This window comes from Stomoxys calcitrans, chromosome 1 (genome assembly GCF_963082655.1).
Source record: "Stomoxys calcitrans chromosome 1, idStoCalc2.1, whole genome shotgun sequence".
In the NCBI taxonomy this organism is placed as follows: Eukaryota; Metazoa; Arthropoda; class Insecta; order Diptera; family Muscidae; genus Stomoxys; species Stomoxys calcitrans.
The window spans coordinates 208,136,121-208,155,047 of record NC_081552.1 but is presented as its reverse complement, the minus strand read 5'-3'; the positions used below and the strand labels follow the sequence as shown (position 1 = coordinate 208,155,047).

Genomic DNA, 18,927 nt, shown 5'->3' with positions numbered 1-18,927 from the left:
AATTACAAATGGAATTTCTGAATTGCAGTTGGTACTTGGAATATCTGAATTACACTTGAAAGTGGAGTGGTTTGAATTTCAAATGGAATATCTGAATTCAAATAGAATATATGAATTTTAAATGAAATTTCTGTATTATAAAGGGAATTTCTTAATTTCAAACGGTATTTTCTGAATTATACTTGAAAGTGGAGTAGTCTGAATTGCAAATGAAATATTCTGAATCTCAATTGAAGTACTCTGAATTTCAATTGGAATATTCCAAATTTTAAATGAAATATCTGAATATAAAGAATATTTCTGAATTACAAATAAAATATTTGAATTTAAAATAAAATTTTTAAATTATAAATGGAATTTTTGAAATTCAATTGTTAGTTTTTGAATCACTCTTGAAAGTGGCATAGTCTGAATTTCAATTGAAATATTCTAAATTTCAATTGAAAGATTCGGAATTTTAATTGACATTTTCTGAATTTCAAATAAAGTATCTGAATTTCAATTCAAATATTTTATATTTCAAAAAAAAATTCTGAATTTCCGATGAAATTTCTGAATTTCAAATGAAATTTCCGATTTTCAAATGAAATTTCTGAATTTCAAATGAAATTTCTGAATTTAAAATGAAATTTCAAAATTTTAAATGAAATTTCTGAATTACAAACGGAATTCTTAATTTCAATTGTTATTTTCTTAATTACTCTTGAAAGTGAGATATTCTGAAATTCAAATGGAATATCTGAATTTCAAGTCGAATATCTTAATTTCAAAAAAATTATCTGAGTTTTAAATGAAAATATCACAGTCCTTTCTCGTAATCAGCTGATACCACATATTATTTTTTCTGCGCTAAAAATGTTTTCCTTGAAATATTAAATTATGGTATTTCTAATAAATAATAAATGTAGAGTTGCGTTTGTTTCCAACGAATGCCTTTCAAATATCTAAGAAATGCTACAGTTCTTGATTCGGCCAATCGATATCAAGCGCTCGAGAAAGATAATATGGAATCAGCGAGTAAAGAAGATGGTGAAACTACTATAACATGAGATACGTTTCCACCAATTGTTGTTGGCCAAACTTTGATCTTTTCTAAAATAATCGCTTGGTTGAGGTCGCAGTACTAGCTCCAAAAAGTATCCATCGGTTTTTTTATGGAATCGTTGTGAAGTGGCCCAATTAAAAATAACAAAGGTCCCACACAATTTGCGAAATGTGTAATGTTTGGTCATGGCTCTAGGAATTGTCACCGAACAGTTGTCTGTCCTGTATGCGCCGTTAACCATGATCTCCCAGTTTGTACTTTAAATCAGACTCAACGCGATGGTCCTGTTGTGTTTAAATATTTTAACTGTTCCAAGAGAAACCTAAATAATGTGAACCATAAGGCTGATGATCCAAAATGTCCATGTAGACAAGATTACATGCAAATGCGTAATCGAGTTACGAACAAAATTTCCTGTGGTACAGGATGTGTGTATGAATATTACATAGAACCAGATGATTTCCCTCAAGCTGGTTACAAAAACAAAGGTTTGTCTTCTCGATCAGCTGTTGATAATCCAACATGTTAATCTAGAACACAGGGTGGTTAAATTTTAGTGGGTTAAGAACCCCATATGTTCAAACAGCTGGCCGTCAATCAGCTAGAAATTTTTGTACTCAACCATTTGGCAATTGCAACCTATACTCTAACGTTACAAGGCAAGGCAGTCAAGTAGACGATGCGGACGACTTAACGATGATGAATTTGTTATGATGATATTTACTTTGAAGCTATTGATCGGCTACAACAGTGCAGAATAGGTATGATAAATTCAGAGTTTTAGGAATGATGTTGCGTCATGCTTTATAATTCATTCAACAGAAATCAGATTCATGTTATACACAGGAATTGCCAAGGCATAACGACAAAATGCAGCAATTATGCAGCTGAATTTGCTGAATTTTGCTTTTTACAACAAAAACATATGTTTTTCTCTTAAATGAAACATTTCTCAAACCTCATCATAAATTCAAGATGGAAGGCTACAAAATCTACAGTAATGATCAGTTAACTCATGGCGGCTGTGTGTTCATTGGAATTAGAAAAGCTGTCGAGCACAATTTTTTGGCTAAAGATACATTTAATTAAGGGGAACAATGTTATAATAACATCTGCTTATACCCACATTAGAAGCCTAACATTAAATATGACTTAATAAAGTTAAATAGAAAAAATAATGATGTTTTAATTTTTGGCGACTTTAACGCACAACATACAAGCTGGAATTGTGTAATGAGTAACATCGCTGGGAACGTACTTTATATTGGGTTGTCCAAAAAGTAATTGCGGATTTTTAAAGAAAGTAAATGCATTTTTAATAAAAATTAGAATGAACTTTAATCAAATATACTTTTTTTACACTTTTTTTCTAAAGCAAGCTAAAAGTAACAGCTAATAACTGACAGAAGAAAGAATGCAATTACAGAGTCACAAGCTGTGAAAAAATTTGTCAACGCCGACTATATGAAAAATCCGCAATTACTTTTTGGGCAACCCAGTAAATATCAAAATCAGTCATGTGTACATATTTATTATCCTCCAAATCCTACATGGTTCGCCCAGAATTCTATTCCAACAATATCTCATCTAGAGACTCACTCAAACGCCCCTTCTTCAGACCACGTTCCCATCACTTGTTGCATACGAGGGTTGTCTTTTATATTTCGGAATTGGACAACCCTTGTGGTGTAATCTTCCAACTAACAGCTCTATCGTAAAGCTTGACATTTTTTAAGTTATATGTACTCAGTACGTTTCGACATACGAGCGATATTTGTGTTGTTTAGAGTTACTTGAACGATTTTTAGCTTAATTTTCATTTTGATGCATGATTTGAACTGGTGAATTTAAAATTAAAATCAAAGAATGTGATTTTTTTGCGTTTTTTTTTTTGGTCATAAAAAGTATTTTCATTGATTAGTCTTTATTAAAAAAGCATATTATAGATACGTTTCAAGTGAAACTTGAACAAAATATGTCAACCTAAACGGGTGCAATATATGCCTCAAAATAGGCAAGTTTTTATTAAAACAATTAGAACAAGTAAAAGCGTGCTAAGTTCGGCCGGGCCGAATCTTATATACCCTCCACCATGGAGCGCAGTTGTCGAGTTCTTTTCCCGACATCTCTTCTTAGGCAAAAAGTGATATAAGAAAAGATTTGCTCTGCTATTAGAGCGATATCAAGATATGGTCCGGTTTGGACCACAATTAAATTATATGTTGGAGGCCTGTGTAAAATGTCAGCCAATTCGAGTAAGAATTGCGCCCTTTGGGGGCTCAAGAAGTAAAATAGAGAGATCGATTTATATGGGAGCTGTATGGGGCTATAAACAGATTTAGACCATAATCAACACGTATGTTGATGGTCAAGAGAGGATCCATCGTACAAAATTTCAGGCAAATCGGATAATAATTGCGACTTCAAGAGGCTCAAGAAGTCAAGATCCCAGATCGGTTTACATGGCAGCTATATCAGGTTATGAACCGATTTAAACCTTATTTGACACAGTGGTTGAAAGAAAAAATAAAAAATAAATAAAAAACGTCATGCAAAATTTCAGGCAAATCAGGTAGGAATTGCGTCCTCAAGAAGTCAAGTCCCCAAATCTGTTTATATGACAGCTATATCAGTTTATGAGCCGATTTGAACCATTTTTGGCACACTTGTTGGATATCATAAAAAAAACATGTCGTGCAAAATTTCATTCCAATCTGATAAGAATTGCGCACTTTAGAGGCTTAAGAAGTCAAGACCCAAGATCGGTTTATATGGCAGCTATATCAGGTTATGGACCGATTAGGACCATACTTGGCACAGTTGTTGAATATCATAACAAAACACGTCGTGCAAAATTTCATTGTAATCGGATAAGAATTGCGCACTCTAGAGGCTTAAGAAGTCAAGACCCAAGATCGGTTTATATGGCAGCTATATCAGGTTATGGACCGATTAGGACCATACTTGGCACAGTTGTTGAATATCATAACAAAACACGTCGTGCAAGATTTCATTCCAATCGGATAAGAATTGCGCACTCTAGAGGCTCAAGAATTCAAGACCCAAGATCGGTTTATATGCCAGCTATATCAGATTATGGACCGATTTGAACCATATTTAGCACAGTTGTTGGATATCATAACAAAACACGTCGTGCCAAAATTCATTCAAATCGGATAAGAATTGGGCACTCTAGAGGCTCAAGAAGTCAAGACCCAAGATCGGTTTATATGGCAGCTATATCAGATTATGAACCGATTTGAACCATACTTGGCACAGTTGTTGGACATCATAACAAAACACGTCGTGCCAAAATTCATTCAAATCGGATAAGAATTGCGCACTCTAGAGGCTCAAGAAGTCAAGACCCAAGATCGGTTTATATGGCAGCTATATCAGATTATGAACCGATTTGAACCATACTTGGCACAGTTGTTGGACATCATAACAAAACACGTCGTGCCAAAATTCATTCAAATCGGATAAGAATTGCGCACTCTAGAGGCTCAAGAAGTCAAGACCCAAGATCGGTTTATATGGCAGCTATATCAGATTATGAACCGATTTCAACCATACTTGGCACAGTTGTTGGATGTCATAACAAAACACGTCGTGCAAAATTTCGTGCCAATCGGATAAGAATTGCGCACTCTAGAGGTTCAAGAAGTCAAGACCCAAGATCGGTTTATATGGCAGCTATATCAAAACATGGACCGATATGGCCCATTTACAATACCAACCGACCTACACTAATAAGAAGTATTTGTGCAAAATTTCAAGCGGCTAGCTTTACTCCTTCGGAAGTTAGCGTGCTTTCGACAGACAGACGGACGGACGGACGGACGGACGGACGGACAGACGGACGGACAGACGGACGGACATGGCTAGATCGACATAAAATTTCACGACGATCAAGAATATATATACTTTATGGGGTCTCAGACGAATATTTCGAGTAGTTACAAACAGAATGACGAAATTAGTATACCCCCCATCTTATGGTGGAGGGTATAAAAACCCCGCGAGTTCTCAGCTAAGTCCCCCGCAGGGCTAATATTTTTTACTTCATATGTTTCCTAAACTCATGCACAAAATTTTTTGAAATAAACCATATTTATAGCCTCCACAGAAAATTTACTAAAAAATACCGATTTGGAAACTATTTTTGCCCGAAATGGGTATTTTGGGTATCTCTGTAAAAAGTTTTGGGCAGAATTTATTTATGGTTTATGGTTGGGCCAGCCCTATGCGAATTAGCTTGAAACTTTAATATAAGTTTCGTTTTCTACTCCCAAATACCGTTAATTTGAGTCCAATATTATTACAATCGATCCACTTTTAATTTAGGGTAGTTATTTTTGGGGCAAGGTTCCGACCCGCTTCCGATATCAAAAATTTATGTAGCCTATTATACCTTCCAGACCTTCCAGACAATCTGCGGAAAATTAAAGAAAATCGGTTCGGGCGTTTTCGAATCTCAAAAAAACGGACAAGTAAACACACTATGACTTTTGTATATAGAGAGATATTTCTTTCTATGTTATAGTTATAATGAGCTCAAAAAAATTGACCCTCGTTAAAGAGTAGATGTCGTGGTACTAAAATAGCAGAATTCGTTATAGCGCTCTGGTTTAATTGCGGCGAGTACATGAACTAGTCCGATATTAAATCTGTATGACTTTGGCAACATTGCGGCGATACTCTGAACTAGTGCAAAAATAAACTCTGAGTTAGTAACATTAAAACGGTATTTTTAGATTGAATTTCATTTTGATTTGGATTGGTGACAAAATTTACAATGACTTGCTGATCAAATGATCAAAGAATGCGCAAAGATTGTTTTTTGCATTTTTTGTTCAAAAAGAGTATTTTCATTATTTATTCTTAATTGAAAAAAAGCTTAAATACCAATATATTTTTTTGTAAAGAGGAAATACAATATTATGGATAATTTTCAAGTGAAATTTGAACAAGCTATGTCAACCTAAACGGCTGCTTAAATTAATTTAGGATGGGCCATTTATTTATTAAACAATTGGAAAACCCCTCGAGATCTCAAATGCAAAGCCTAGATCCCCATTAGCTCAAATATTATTTTATTTCATACGTCCCCTGAACCCATGCAAACAATTTTTTGCACCAAACCATATTTGTAGCCTCTACAGAAAATTTTCTAAAAAAATGCCGATTTGGAAACTATCTTAGCTCTGTAAAAACTTACAGACAAAATATAATTTTGGTATTTTAAATACACTTATATCTGGAAATATAATACAGAATTATTAAGATATCTTTATTTGTTTTTTTTTTTCTTAGAATTTTTTAGCGCTATTCAGCAAAAAAAAGAATTTTGGAAGTTGGACCACAAATGATGATTTGGCAGCCCGAACAATTTTTCTTAATTCGGAGGTAACCAACTTAAGGGTCTTGCGGCGAAACGCTTACACTACGTAGGGCCTTTACCATTTCAAAATTGAAATAGTTATCTCTATCTGTTTTCATAGGGCATGTTTTTCGGTTTTATCCCGCTGTATGTTGCCTCGATCGGTCTATATGTTCGTTCAAGGTTTTGGAGGGGCGAGTCCCATGCGAATTGGCTTGACAATATTTATAACCTTCACAGAAAATGTACTAAAAAATTCCGATTTGGAAACTTATCTCTGCCCAAAATGGATATTATGCGTTTCTCTATAAAAAGTTTCGAGCAGATTTTATTTTTGGTCTTTAAAATTCAAATAGTTTTCTCTATCCGTTCTCACATGGCATATTTCCTACTAGTTTTTTTCGGTTTTATCCCACTGTATGTTGCCTCGATCGGTGTATATGTGCGTTTGGGATTATTGTGGTGGTGCTAGCCCTATTCGAATTAGCTTGAAATTTTAATATGTTTTATTTTCCACTCCCAAATACCGTTAATTTGAGTCCAACATTGTTACAATCGATCCACTTTTAATTTTGGTGGTTATTTTTAGGGTAAGGGAGAGGCTCCGACCCGCTTTCGATATCAAAAATTTATATAGCCTATTATTCCTTCCAGACCATTTTACACAATCTGTGGAAATTTCAAGAACATCGGTTTGGTCGTTTTCGAGTTTCGAACAAACAGACAAGCAAACACACTATGACTTTTACATACAGAGCGATGCTGCCTTCTATGTTATAGTTACAATGAGCCCAAAAAAATTTATCCGCGTAAAAAGTAGATGTCGTGGAACTAAAATAGCCGAATTCATTACAGCGCTCTGTTTTAATTGCGGCGAGTACACGAACTAATCCAATATTAAATCGGAGTGATTTTGGCGACATTGCGGCAATACTATGAACTACCACCCTGAGGTGGTAACTTTGAAACAACAGGGTTGATTTTGTAGGTTGCTGTTTTACACGATACCATTCTGGCAACACGATGAGCAAAAATAAAATTAGAAAACGACTTATTTTTTATAGAAAACAAGAGTATAAATGAAAAATAATTGTTATGTTAGTGATAAAAATTATGGAGAATCTAGAAAAAGTTATAAAATCGTAAAGCAAAAAGTGTCCCCAATGTATCGGTGTCCTCAAAACATCCATAATATAGACGGAAATTATGGGGACAGTCCCCAAAGTATACAAATGTCCTCGAAACATACATTATACAGAAAAATTGTCCCGAAAGTATCCATTTTACATATATATATATATATATATATATATATATATATATATATATATATATATATATATATATATATATATATATATATATATATATTTATATATATATGTGAGAGCTATATCTAAATCTGAACTGATTTTTGTGAAATTCACCAGCAATGTCGGGAGTCAAGAGGAAAACCTTCTTACCAAATTTCGACAGAACTGGTTAACAAATACGCAGTTTATTGCAATATTTCTCAAAATCGGACGAACATATATTTAGGAGCTATATATAAATCTGAACCGATTTCGAGCAAACTTCTCAGATATTGTGGTCGTCGTCGAAGAAGGCGTTGACCAACATTCTGGCAAGATTAGTTATTAAATGCGCTTGCAGTGGCTCTAGAAGTGAACATCGGTCGAAATATATATATATGGGAGCTATATCTAGATCTGAACCGATTTCTATGAAAATCACCAGTAAAGTCGAGAGTTATAAGGAAACCCGTCCTGCCAAATTTCGACAGAATCGGTTAACAAATGCGCACTTTATTGTAATATTTCTCAAAATCGGATCAATATATATATGGAAGCTATATCTAAATCTGAACCGATTTCATCCAAACTCGATAGATATTGTTGTAGTCGTCGAGGAAAGCGTTGTTAAAATTATTGGCAACAATGGTCAATAAATGCGCTGGCAGTGACTCTAGAAGTGAAAATCGGTCGATATATATATATAGGGTAGCTATATCTAAATCTGATATGATGATGAAATTCACCAATAATGTCGAAAGTCAAGACAAAAGGCATACTGCCAAATTTCGATAGAATCGTTTAACAAATGACCACATTATTTCCATATTTGTCCAAATCGGACGAACATATATATGTGAGCTATATCCAAATCTGAGGCCACCGTAGCGCAGAGGTTAGCTTGTCCGCCTATGACGCTGAATGCCTGGGTTCGAATACTGGTGAGGCCATCAGAAAAAATTTTCAGCGGTAATTTCCCCTCCTAATGTTGGCAACATTTGTGAGGTACTTTGCCATGTAAAACTTCTCTCCAAAGAGGTGTCCTACAGCGGCACGCCGTTCGGACTCGACTATAAAAAGGAGGCCCCTTATCATTGAGCTTAAACTTGAATCGGATTGCACTCATTGATATGTGAGAAGTTTGCCCCTGTTCCTTAGTGAAATGTTCATGGGCAAAATTTGCATTTGCATATCCAAATCTGAACCGATTTTTTCTAATTTCAATAGTATGGACAGACGGACATAGCTAAATCGAATCAGAAAGTGATTCTGAGTCGATCGGTATACTTGTCAATGTGTCTATCTCACTTCCTTCTGGGTGTTACAAAGAAATGCACTGAGTTATAATACCACAGTGGTAGTGTAGGGTATATTCCAGTGGAAATCAGGTCATTTGAGCATTCCACCATAGTCGCTTTTGTCAAATCGGTTTAAAATTGCGCTTTCTAGTGGCTCATGGAGCCAATTTTTGAGGCCGGGTTTTGTTTGAGCTATATCAGATTATTACTACTTTGGATTAAGTAAGCAGTAAAGAAACAAGGCCACCTCTCGGCAGACGAAGATCACACTATACAAGCCACTGATACTACCCGTGTTGTTATATTGTCCTGAGGCATACATACTTGTGAAAGCAGACGAGGCAGTGCATGGAGTGTTTGAGAGAAAGATTCTTTCGTAAAATATATGGACCAGTTTGCGTTAATGGGGAATATAGGCGTCGTATGAACCACGAGCTGTATAAGGACGATAGCATAGTTACACATATAAAAATACCATGGAAGCAAAGAAGTCTTTGGAAGGCAAACACGATGGTATACGCAAACTGGGACGACTAAAAATCAAATGGAAGGGGCAAGTGGTGGGAGACACCTCGAAACTTGGTGTAAGAGATTTTAGAATGAGCGCAGAAGATCGTGCCGCTTGTAACGCTATTCTCGGAATGGAATTCGTGCCATATGTACAATTATATAAACATTCCCGAACTCTCCACCCTAAAACACCTCAATGCACTTCCTTCAAGAATCGTGACCGCGAGGAGGCAATCGCTTAATATGTTGTGCCGTTCAGCCAATTCCTACAATCTTATCAAGTAGTCCGCCAAGTCGACATCGCCAGATTACTTAAATCCCATCGTTGTACTGTATTCATTATTTTGGTATCGCTCATGCTGTCACGTTCAGCCACATATCTATACCTGGAAGAAAGCGAATCTCACCAAGCTCCTGTATGAGAGCAAGTTCGTTCTGGTCTAAAGGACCGAACGCCGCGGGAACATGATGGCCATTGGTTATTTAATTCGCCTTGTCATAGCGAACATCATAGGCCCTCAGTATTTATGCAAGAGCCGGTGCCGCCCGATATCTCACTAAGACTTTCCACTCTATGCCGCTGATTGTCCTCGACTGCATTCACTATCCGCAACCTGTGGACGGGCTCGGTAGCTCGCAGCTAAGCTTCTCGTGACAGTAATGAACACCACACAAGATTTGGACCTCAATGTTTCAGCCTGTGTAGTGCTCACAACTATCCCATGCCTCGTTTGGGTGCCAGGCCACTGCGGAATAAGGTGGAACGAAAGAGCAGGTGATATGGCATTGAAGGCCAGAGCACTGCCATCAATAAACTTTATCCCGTTGCCTTTCGGGGCGACGCATTACGAGTAAAGGTCGTGGGCGATGAACGCGCATGTAACACTGTGTAACACCGAAACGGTCGGAAGGACGACGATAATCCTATGGGGAGATCCGGATCGTTGTTGTTGTTGTAGCAGTGTATTGTACATTGAAGACGCAGCCTTTGCCGAGGAGGGACTTCATCGGGTCAATTCGGTGAGTACAATCGACTCATGGGATTGTGCCGGATCGTGAAAGACGACTATTACTGAACGGAAGTACGAAGAATGTCACAGTAGCTTTCGGTATCATAGTGGGATACATAGGACTACGAGCTCACGTATGTAAAATCGATGCGGCAAGTGATAGCATGTGTAGGGCATGCAGAGAAGATGATGAGACGTTGGAGCAATTCCTATGTCATTACCCGGCTTTCGCAGATTACAGACACCGGCACTTAGGTGGGGACACAATACCGGACTTGAACCAACGTTAGGGCATAGAAAACAATTGAGGATTATGCCAATTTCATGGCAGCCGGTTGTACATACCGGATTGACCCGATGAAAGCCTTCGTCGGCAGGAGCTGCCGCCTCAGTGTACAACACACTGCTACAACAACAACAAGGATTATGTAAGGAGCACGGAACTCAGACTAAGATTTTCTTTTTAACATTAAGAATCAATCCCATGGCAGGCGGTTATACGTTCCGGATTGACCCGATGGAATTCTTCATCGGCAAGAACTTCTGTCTCAGTGCATAACACACTCCTACAACAACAACAACAACAATATTGAGAGCGCACATCAAGTCCATAACTGGCTTAGGCTGTTTTTAAAGGCACATTTTTATGTTGAGGTAGCGATCCTTGTCAAGCACCTGTAGGTGAGCATGCTCGCTGGCGATTGGCTATTTACAGGCGCCATGGCAATATGGCACATGGCATATGGCAAATGCCAATTTGCCCATGAACCTTCCATAAGGGCCGGGGGCAAACTTTTCATTTATCAATGAGTGCTGTCCGATTCAAGTTAAAGCTCAATGATAAGGGGTTTCCTTTTTGTAGCCGAGTCCGAAGGGTGTGCCGCAGTGCGACACCTCGATGTGGAGAAGATTTAACATGGCTAGCATACCAAATGGTGCAGTACCTCACAAATGACGACAGCATTAGGGGGAGGTAACCAACGCTGAAATTGTTATCAGATGTTCTTGCCAGGATTTTAACCCAGGCGTTCGGGTTCATATGTGGGCTACGGTGGGCTCAGTGGTAGCAGTGCCAACTTTTTATGGCGCATATCAATGGACTCATGGTATTCTCACGTTTATTACCCTTTTTGACTACTGTATTACATGCCAATTGCTATAGTTTTTGATGTCTAACAGAGTTGTCCCATTTGATCATACAAATTTTAAAAATTTTTAATGGCAAAGCACCGACTTCACTAAATTGCCTTTTGTTTTCATTTTCTTGTATTTGTCGTTTCAAAAGTGAGTTACTCCTATATTGTGTTCAGTGTTCGTTTCACATTGCAAAGGATGTGCTATTTTTTCTTACCTAAATGTAGTCTCATCATGATTACTCGAATATCCACTGGATGAACGGATATGCCTTTTACTCGTTGTGCCGGTCTTTGGTGCTTTACGATTCGTGTAGGGTGGCTTCAATTTCCTGCTAAGACTGGTTGGGGTGGCATCCGATGAGGATGATGATTCATCTTGAGTTTCTGTGCGAAAATATGAAGAGAAACTTGAAAAGGTTCAAAATTACATTTGAAATCGAAATATTACCTCGGGCTGGTCGATATTTGGCCGAGTTCATGGCTCGCGCTGAGACATCGTTGTCCGATTCAGAACCGAGTGTGTCATATTCTGTAATTGGTATGTGAAGCGTTAGGATTTTCCTAACTTCGGAATCTGTCGAGCCTGGATTATCCGATTCTAGAACAGTTTATAGTACGATTTGATGATGGATTTTGATTCGATTGATTTTGAGTTTGAGGTTGAGGTATGGTTGAGATTGTGGTGGTGGCATAGGTTATCGATGGCAATGAACATATGAAGGATGAAAAGAACGATTGAACCAACAAATGCACAACAAAATATATATGAATGAAGATGACATAGAAATACGCAAAACTAAAAGTTTTTGTCTAAATGTTCAAATTTATAAATAATTCTACAGAGATTAAAATTATATTAAATGACCATATGAAATGTTATGGACTAGCCAATTGGTTTTGTTTGCTGATACACAAGCAACATCCACACATGTATAAAGAAAAACACACACATTCATGCGAGTAGACTTTACTTTTTTTTACTTTTTACCAGGGTCAAACCATCGCCTCGGAAGTTATGAGAGTTAAAATGATCTTACCTTGACTTTCTGAGTGCGGATCCCTTAGTCGCCCTACCTTTCGTCGCACTTTGGTGTATTCAGGTTCTTTTGTCTGAAAGAAGGGAAAAAAATTGTTTTTCAAACATTTTGCTAAACTTCTTCTAAGATAATAATCCGTAAGCCTTTTCTCTCCAAGTGTCAAACTCATCTATCCGTGTTGGCAGCACGTGTAGTGCTGTAGACCAGCACCGGTGTGCACAAAATTTAACGTAGCTTTGAAATAGGTTTATTTGACAGATTTCCTTTATAGAACTGTCAAATAGTCTTGTTTAAAGGCTTCATTTAGTTTTGTGAATACGGTCGTAAATACAAGCCCTGGTACATGATGTGGTATGAGTAACGTGTATACAGGGAACAAAGTATTTTATAATGCTCATACGCCACATTGTACCGAATATCATGGATGCCAGCGGCAGAAAACAGTTGCCCCTCTATCAAATACTAATGAAAGTTGATGTTACAAGGGAGTTGATACACATGCACACTCAACTTCTAGTATCTTGCATTATAGAAGGCTTAAAAATTTTGTCAGGCAAAGAAAATGCCACTAGTCATTCCATGATATCTTCTCAGAATATGGCAAAATGATATAAAACACCACCACTGTGGTACAGGTTATTATTACAACTTAGTGCAATTGTCTGTGACTCTAAGAAAGAGAAGAGCTAGACCCATTGAAAAGTATACCAGACGGCTTAGAATCACTTCGTGATTCGATTAAGCCTTGCCCATCTGTCCGTTAGTCCGTCTGTCGAAATCATGATGGCGTTCGAACGAATAAAGATATCCGCTTAAAATTTCGCACTGATACTTTTTATCGATGTAGGTCATTGGGGATTGCAAAAGACCCATATCGGTTCAGATTTGGATATAGCCCCCATATAAACCGAATCCCAGTTTTGATATCGTGAGCCCCTTGAGGCCTCAATTTTCATCCGCTTTGGCTGAAATTTGGAACAAAGACTTGAGTTACGACTTCCAACACCTGTGCTAGGTACGATCGGAATCCGTCTATATACTGATATAGCCGCCATATTAACCAATCAACGAACTTGACTACTTCAGCCCCTATATGTCTTAACATTCACCTGATTTAGATGAAATTTGGCACAGCAAAATCTGTTGTGACTTCCAGCATCTGTGCCAAGTATGATCTGAATCGGTCTATATACTGATATTGAAGTCCTTAAATATCGATATGCCGAAATGACTTCTTGGGACCATAGAAGTCGCAATCAACTGCCGATTTGATTGTTGCAATATAATTCAAATTCGAACTGAATTAACATGAATAAACATGTGAGAGCGTGCTAAGTTCAGCCGGGACGAATCTTTTATACCCTCCACCATGGATCGCATTTGTAGAGTTCTTTGCGCGGTATCTCTTTTTAGGCAAACAAAAAATATTGAATAAGAACTATTGGGTTGCCCAAAAAGTAATTGCGGATTTTTCATATAGTCGGCGTTGACAAATTTTCTCAACGGCTTGTGACTCTGTACTTGCATTCTTTCTTATGTCAGTTATCAGCTGTTATTTTTAGGTTGCTTTAGAAAAAAAGTGTAAAAAAAGTATATTTGATTAAAGTTCATTCTAAGATTGATTAAAAATGCATTTACTTTCTTTTAAAAAATCCGCAATTACTTTTTGGGCAACCCAATATTATGCTATTGGAGCTTTATCAAGTTATAGTCAGATGCGGACCATAAACGAATTGAAAGCTGAACATTGTAGAAGTCCTCGTGTAATATTTCAGTTCATTTGGATAAGAATTGACCCATGTAAGGACTCAAGAAGCAAAATCGGGAGATCGGTTTATATGGGAGCTGTATCAAGCTATTGACCATATTAGACACATATGTTAAGGGTCACGAGAGAAGCCGTTGTACAAAATTCTCTCTAGAGGCTCAAGAAGTCAATATCCCAGATCTGCTTATATGGCAGCTATATCAGGTTATGTACCGATTTGCGCCATATTTAGCACAGTTATTGGAAGTCATAACAAAACACCTCATGAACAATTTTAGCCAAATTGGATGAGAATTGCTCCCTCTAGAGGCTTAAGTAGTCAAAATCCAAGATCGGTTTATATGGCAGCTATATTAAAACATGTACCGATTTCAATCATACTTAGCGCATTTATTGGAAGTGATACCAAAACACCACGTGCAAAATTTCAACTAAATCGGACGAGATTTGCACCCTCTAGAGGCTCAAGTAGTCAAGATCCAAGATCGGTTTATATGGCAGCTATATCAAAACATGGACCGATATCAACCATACTAAGCGCAGTTATTGGAAGTGATACCAAAACACCAGGTGCAAAATTTCAGCCAAATCGGAAGAGAATTGCGCCCTCTAGAGGCTCAAGTAGTCAAGATCCAAGATCGGTTTATATGACAGCTATACCAGATTATGGACCGAGTTGGATCACACTTAGCACAGCTGTTGGAAGTGGCACCAAACCACTACGTGCAAAATTTCAGTCAAATCGGAAAAAACTGCGCGCTCTATGGGCTCAAGAAGTCAAGATCCAAGATTGGTTTATATTACAGCTATATCAGATTATGGACCGATTTGAATCACACTTAGCACAGTGGTTGGAAGTGATACCAAAACACCACGTGCAAAATTTCAGCCGAATCGGAAGAGAATTGCGCCCTCTAGAGGCTTAAGTAGTCAAGATCCAAGATCGGTTTATATGACAGCTATATCAAAACATAAACAGATTTGGCCCATTTACAATCCCAACCGACCTACACTAATAAAAAGTATTTGTGCAAAACTTCAAGCGGCTAGCCCGCTGTGTACTTGGACCCAAATTTTAATACCATATTCGATTTTTGGTCTCCAACACCTTTCATTTGATACCCTTATTGTGCCCATCGGACCACTTTCGGATATGGGTGGCGTTTTTGGGGCAAGGGGGAGGGTCCGCCTTCACCCGGTATCTAAGAGTTATATAGCCTCTGTTTCCCTCCAGACAAACGTACACAATCTATGAAAATTGTAAGAAAATCGGTTCAGCCAAGTATCATATGGTCATAATGGGTCTAATGGCGTTTTTGAGTGGTGGCGTGACCCTCTATTCTTCGATCTGATTTTGTATGCCAGATTCGAAATCTATTCCCGAATACTTTTCATTTGAGCCCCATATTGAAATGAACGTCCAATATGTCTGTTTTAGTACCATATTCGTATTCTACTCTACAATACCTTTCATTTGATACCCATATTGTCGCGATCGGTCCACTTTTGATTTTGGGTTGTGTTTTTGGCATAAGGGGGAGGGTCCTTCCCCCTTCCAATACCGAAAGCTTATATAGCCTATGATTCCTTCCAGACCAGCCTACAAAATATGCGAACATTTCAAGGCTGCATCTGCTGGAACGTAATTGAGCCAGAACTACTCTGGTTTGCCGGGAGAGGTCGATTTCTTCAGTGCAATGGAAGGCGGTCGTTCTCCAAGGACTACGTTCACCCGGTAGCCAATTACCGCATCTGCTACCATGTCTGCATGAATGTTGTTTAGACTTGCTTGATATGCCGCTTGATCTAGAGATTCTCTCTTGTAGCGCTGAACCTCACACTCTAGATCATGTTGATCTACCTTACGTGATTGGCTAAGGTGAACATTTTGGGCATTTTTATGGGGATGAGGATGACCCCCTATACTTCGAAATGAATTTGTATTCCAGATTCGTTATCTACTCCTGCATACTTTTCATTTGATACCCATATTGTCCTTATCGGTCCACTTTTGATTTTGGGTGGTGTTTTTGGGGTAACGGTGGAGGGTCCGCCCCCTTCTGTTATCAATAAATTATAAAGCCTATTCCTACTTCCTGACCGTAATCGTAATCTACTCCCGAATACTTTTCATTTGAGTGCCATATTGTCAGGATCGTCAAATAAACCTATTTTAAGGGGTTTTAGGGCTGGGGCGGCCCCCTAGGTACTTGGACCCAACTTTTATTATGAAATTCGTACTCTACTCTTGAATACCTTTCATTTGAATCCCATATTGTCCCGATCAGGACACTTTTATTTTTGGTAGTACTTATAGGGTAAGTCCGCCCCCTTCTGATATCAAAAAATTATATAGCCTATGTTTCCTTCCAGACCAGCCTACACAATCTGTGAAAATTTCAAGGTAATCGATTTAGCCGTTTTTGAGTCTATACGGAACAAACAAACAAACCGACCAACAAACACAAATTGAATTTTATATGGGAGCTATATCCGAATCTGAACCGATTTTTTCCAATTTCAATAGGCTTCGACTCTTGGCCGAATAATATGGCTGTACCAAGTTTTAAGACGATCGGATGATAAATGCGTAAATGTAGTTTGTACACAAATTAACATGGACAGAGGGGAAGAAAGATAAACAGACGGGCATAGCTAAATCGAATCAGAGAGTGATTCTGAGTCGATCGGTATACTTAACAATGGGTCTATCTCTCTTCCTTCTGGGTGTTACAAACAAATGCACTAAGTTATAATACCATGTACCATAGTAGTGGTGCAGGGTATAAAAATCTAAGAAAATTTTTGTAAATTGCCATATACTCACATGATAACTGTCTGGTTTAACATCATGATAGACAAATGATCCTCGCACTGAGTGATAGGGACCACTGTATACATTGCCACTGTACGAACTCTCACTGTAGGGCTGCTTATTTAGCTGGAATGTGGCATAGGGACAGATATCTTCGATGTATTCGTTACTTTCGGCTTTGCCAAAACTTCCCGAATCGTTGGAGTTCGATGTGCGTGGCGGTCCTACATTGGGATTGCAACGTACCGCCAGATATTGTTGATCACGATTTTGTTTATTTTGTAATTGGGTCAAAGACGGAGTCTCCGACATGGATGATGAGGCCAAACGAGTTTGGTTGCTGATTTCTGAAGGAAACAGTTTGAGAGGGTGAAGAAGAGAAAAAAGGTTATATATATGAGATTTGTATACCCACCACCGAAAGTTGGCGATATATTCATGTTGCTTTATATTGGGTTGCCCAAAAAGTAATTGCGGATTTTTTAAAAGAAAGTAAATGCATTTTTAATAAAACTTAGAATGAACTTTAATCAAATGTACTTCTTTTACACTTTTTTTCTAAAGCAAGCTAAAAGTAACAGCTGATAACTGACAGAAGAAAGAATGCAATTACAGAGTCACAAGCTGTGAAAAAATTTGTCAACGCCGACTATATGAAAAATCCGCAATTACTTTTTGGGCAACCCATATATACTTTGTACTTACTTTTCTTTCTTATAATAAGTACGGCTGCTACTAAGCCCAGCAGCATAAACAGGGAAATGCATACAGGAAGTAGGACTTTAAAATTGGCATAAAACGGACTATCAGTTATAGTTGGCATGGCATTTGAATCTGTGTTGTAGATAACTGAAATGGAAAATGGTGAGAGAAGATTTTAATACAAACACTTGAAGGGGATTGGAAGCCTAAGTTTCGGTTGAATACAACTTTGGATTAAGATCTTGAATAGCAGTTTCGAAATCCTGAACATTTTTGGATAAATGATGAAAGGGTTTTGTAAAAGTTTGTTTGTCTGCTGCTAGTGGGACAACGGCTGATTCATGGCTAACTGTTGGTTATTCGCTAAAGCCGGGCATTGATATTATAGTGCACCAAAGTGCGCCCAATCCGATGTGTCTCTTTTAGACGCCGAAGGTCGCACTGATCTCATCCCATTGCTCACTATAAGACACGCATACAGCCTGGCTGGTCTCGCCTAACCTGCAATCGTATGTGACCCTGGTAGATGACGACTCCCTCAGTATTCGTTACGGCTTGTGACGATCCGGAGTGCCCTATAGCACCTTATCCGTCCTTTCTATAGCATCTTCAATCCACAGCCAACGTTCTTAACATGGATCGCGTTGACCTGAAAGATTTCACTTTCTCAAAGTTTTTCGTTGGCAAATCAATGTTTCGTCATCCTCTCTTACATGCTTTGCACACTGCCCCCGAGTAACATGCAATGCGTACCGTGAAAACTTCCCAGATTGTAATGATTTTTTTTTTATTTTGGTCTCCTGCGTTAGAATGGTCTGAATATTTCTGTAGCAACATTGCGATCCTTTCACCTTTACTTATAGTCGGGGAACACTTGACCTTACAACCGGGCTGCCCGCTCTCTTACTCCAATGTGGCAAGGGAACTGCGT

General features: G+C 38.1%; 1 protein-coding gene across 4 annotated transcripts in view; it reads right to left on the bottom strand.

The window, feature by feature from the left end:
- The window catches only part of LOC106093173 (cell adhesion molecule Dscam2), a 324,166-nt gene that overhangs the window by 15,095 nt on the left and 290,144 nt on the right, over nt 1-18,927 (bottom strand). For 3 of the 4 annotated variants that reach the window (XR_009398464.1, XM_059369629.1, XM_059369632.1), the window contains exons 27-31: nt 18,000-18,143; nt 17,307-17,641; nt 12,712-12,784; nt 12,123-12,272; nt 11,890-12,058 (exon numbers count right to left, since the gene is read on the bottom strand). Coding sequence is in view for 3 of the 4 variants with exons in the window: in XM_059369629.1 (XP_059225612.1) it covers nt 11,890-12,058; nt 12,123-12,272; nt 12,712-12,784; nt 17,307-17,641; nt 18,000-18,143 (871 nt within the window). In the remaining variant the exon portion in view is untranslated. The remainder of the gene's footprint in view (nt 1-11,889; nt 12,059-12,122; nt 12,273-12,711; nt 12,785-17,306; nt 17,642-17,999; nt 18,144-18,927) is intronic. The other variant, XM_059369636.1, reaches the window with a different exon arrangement.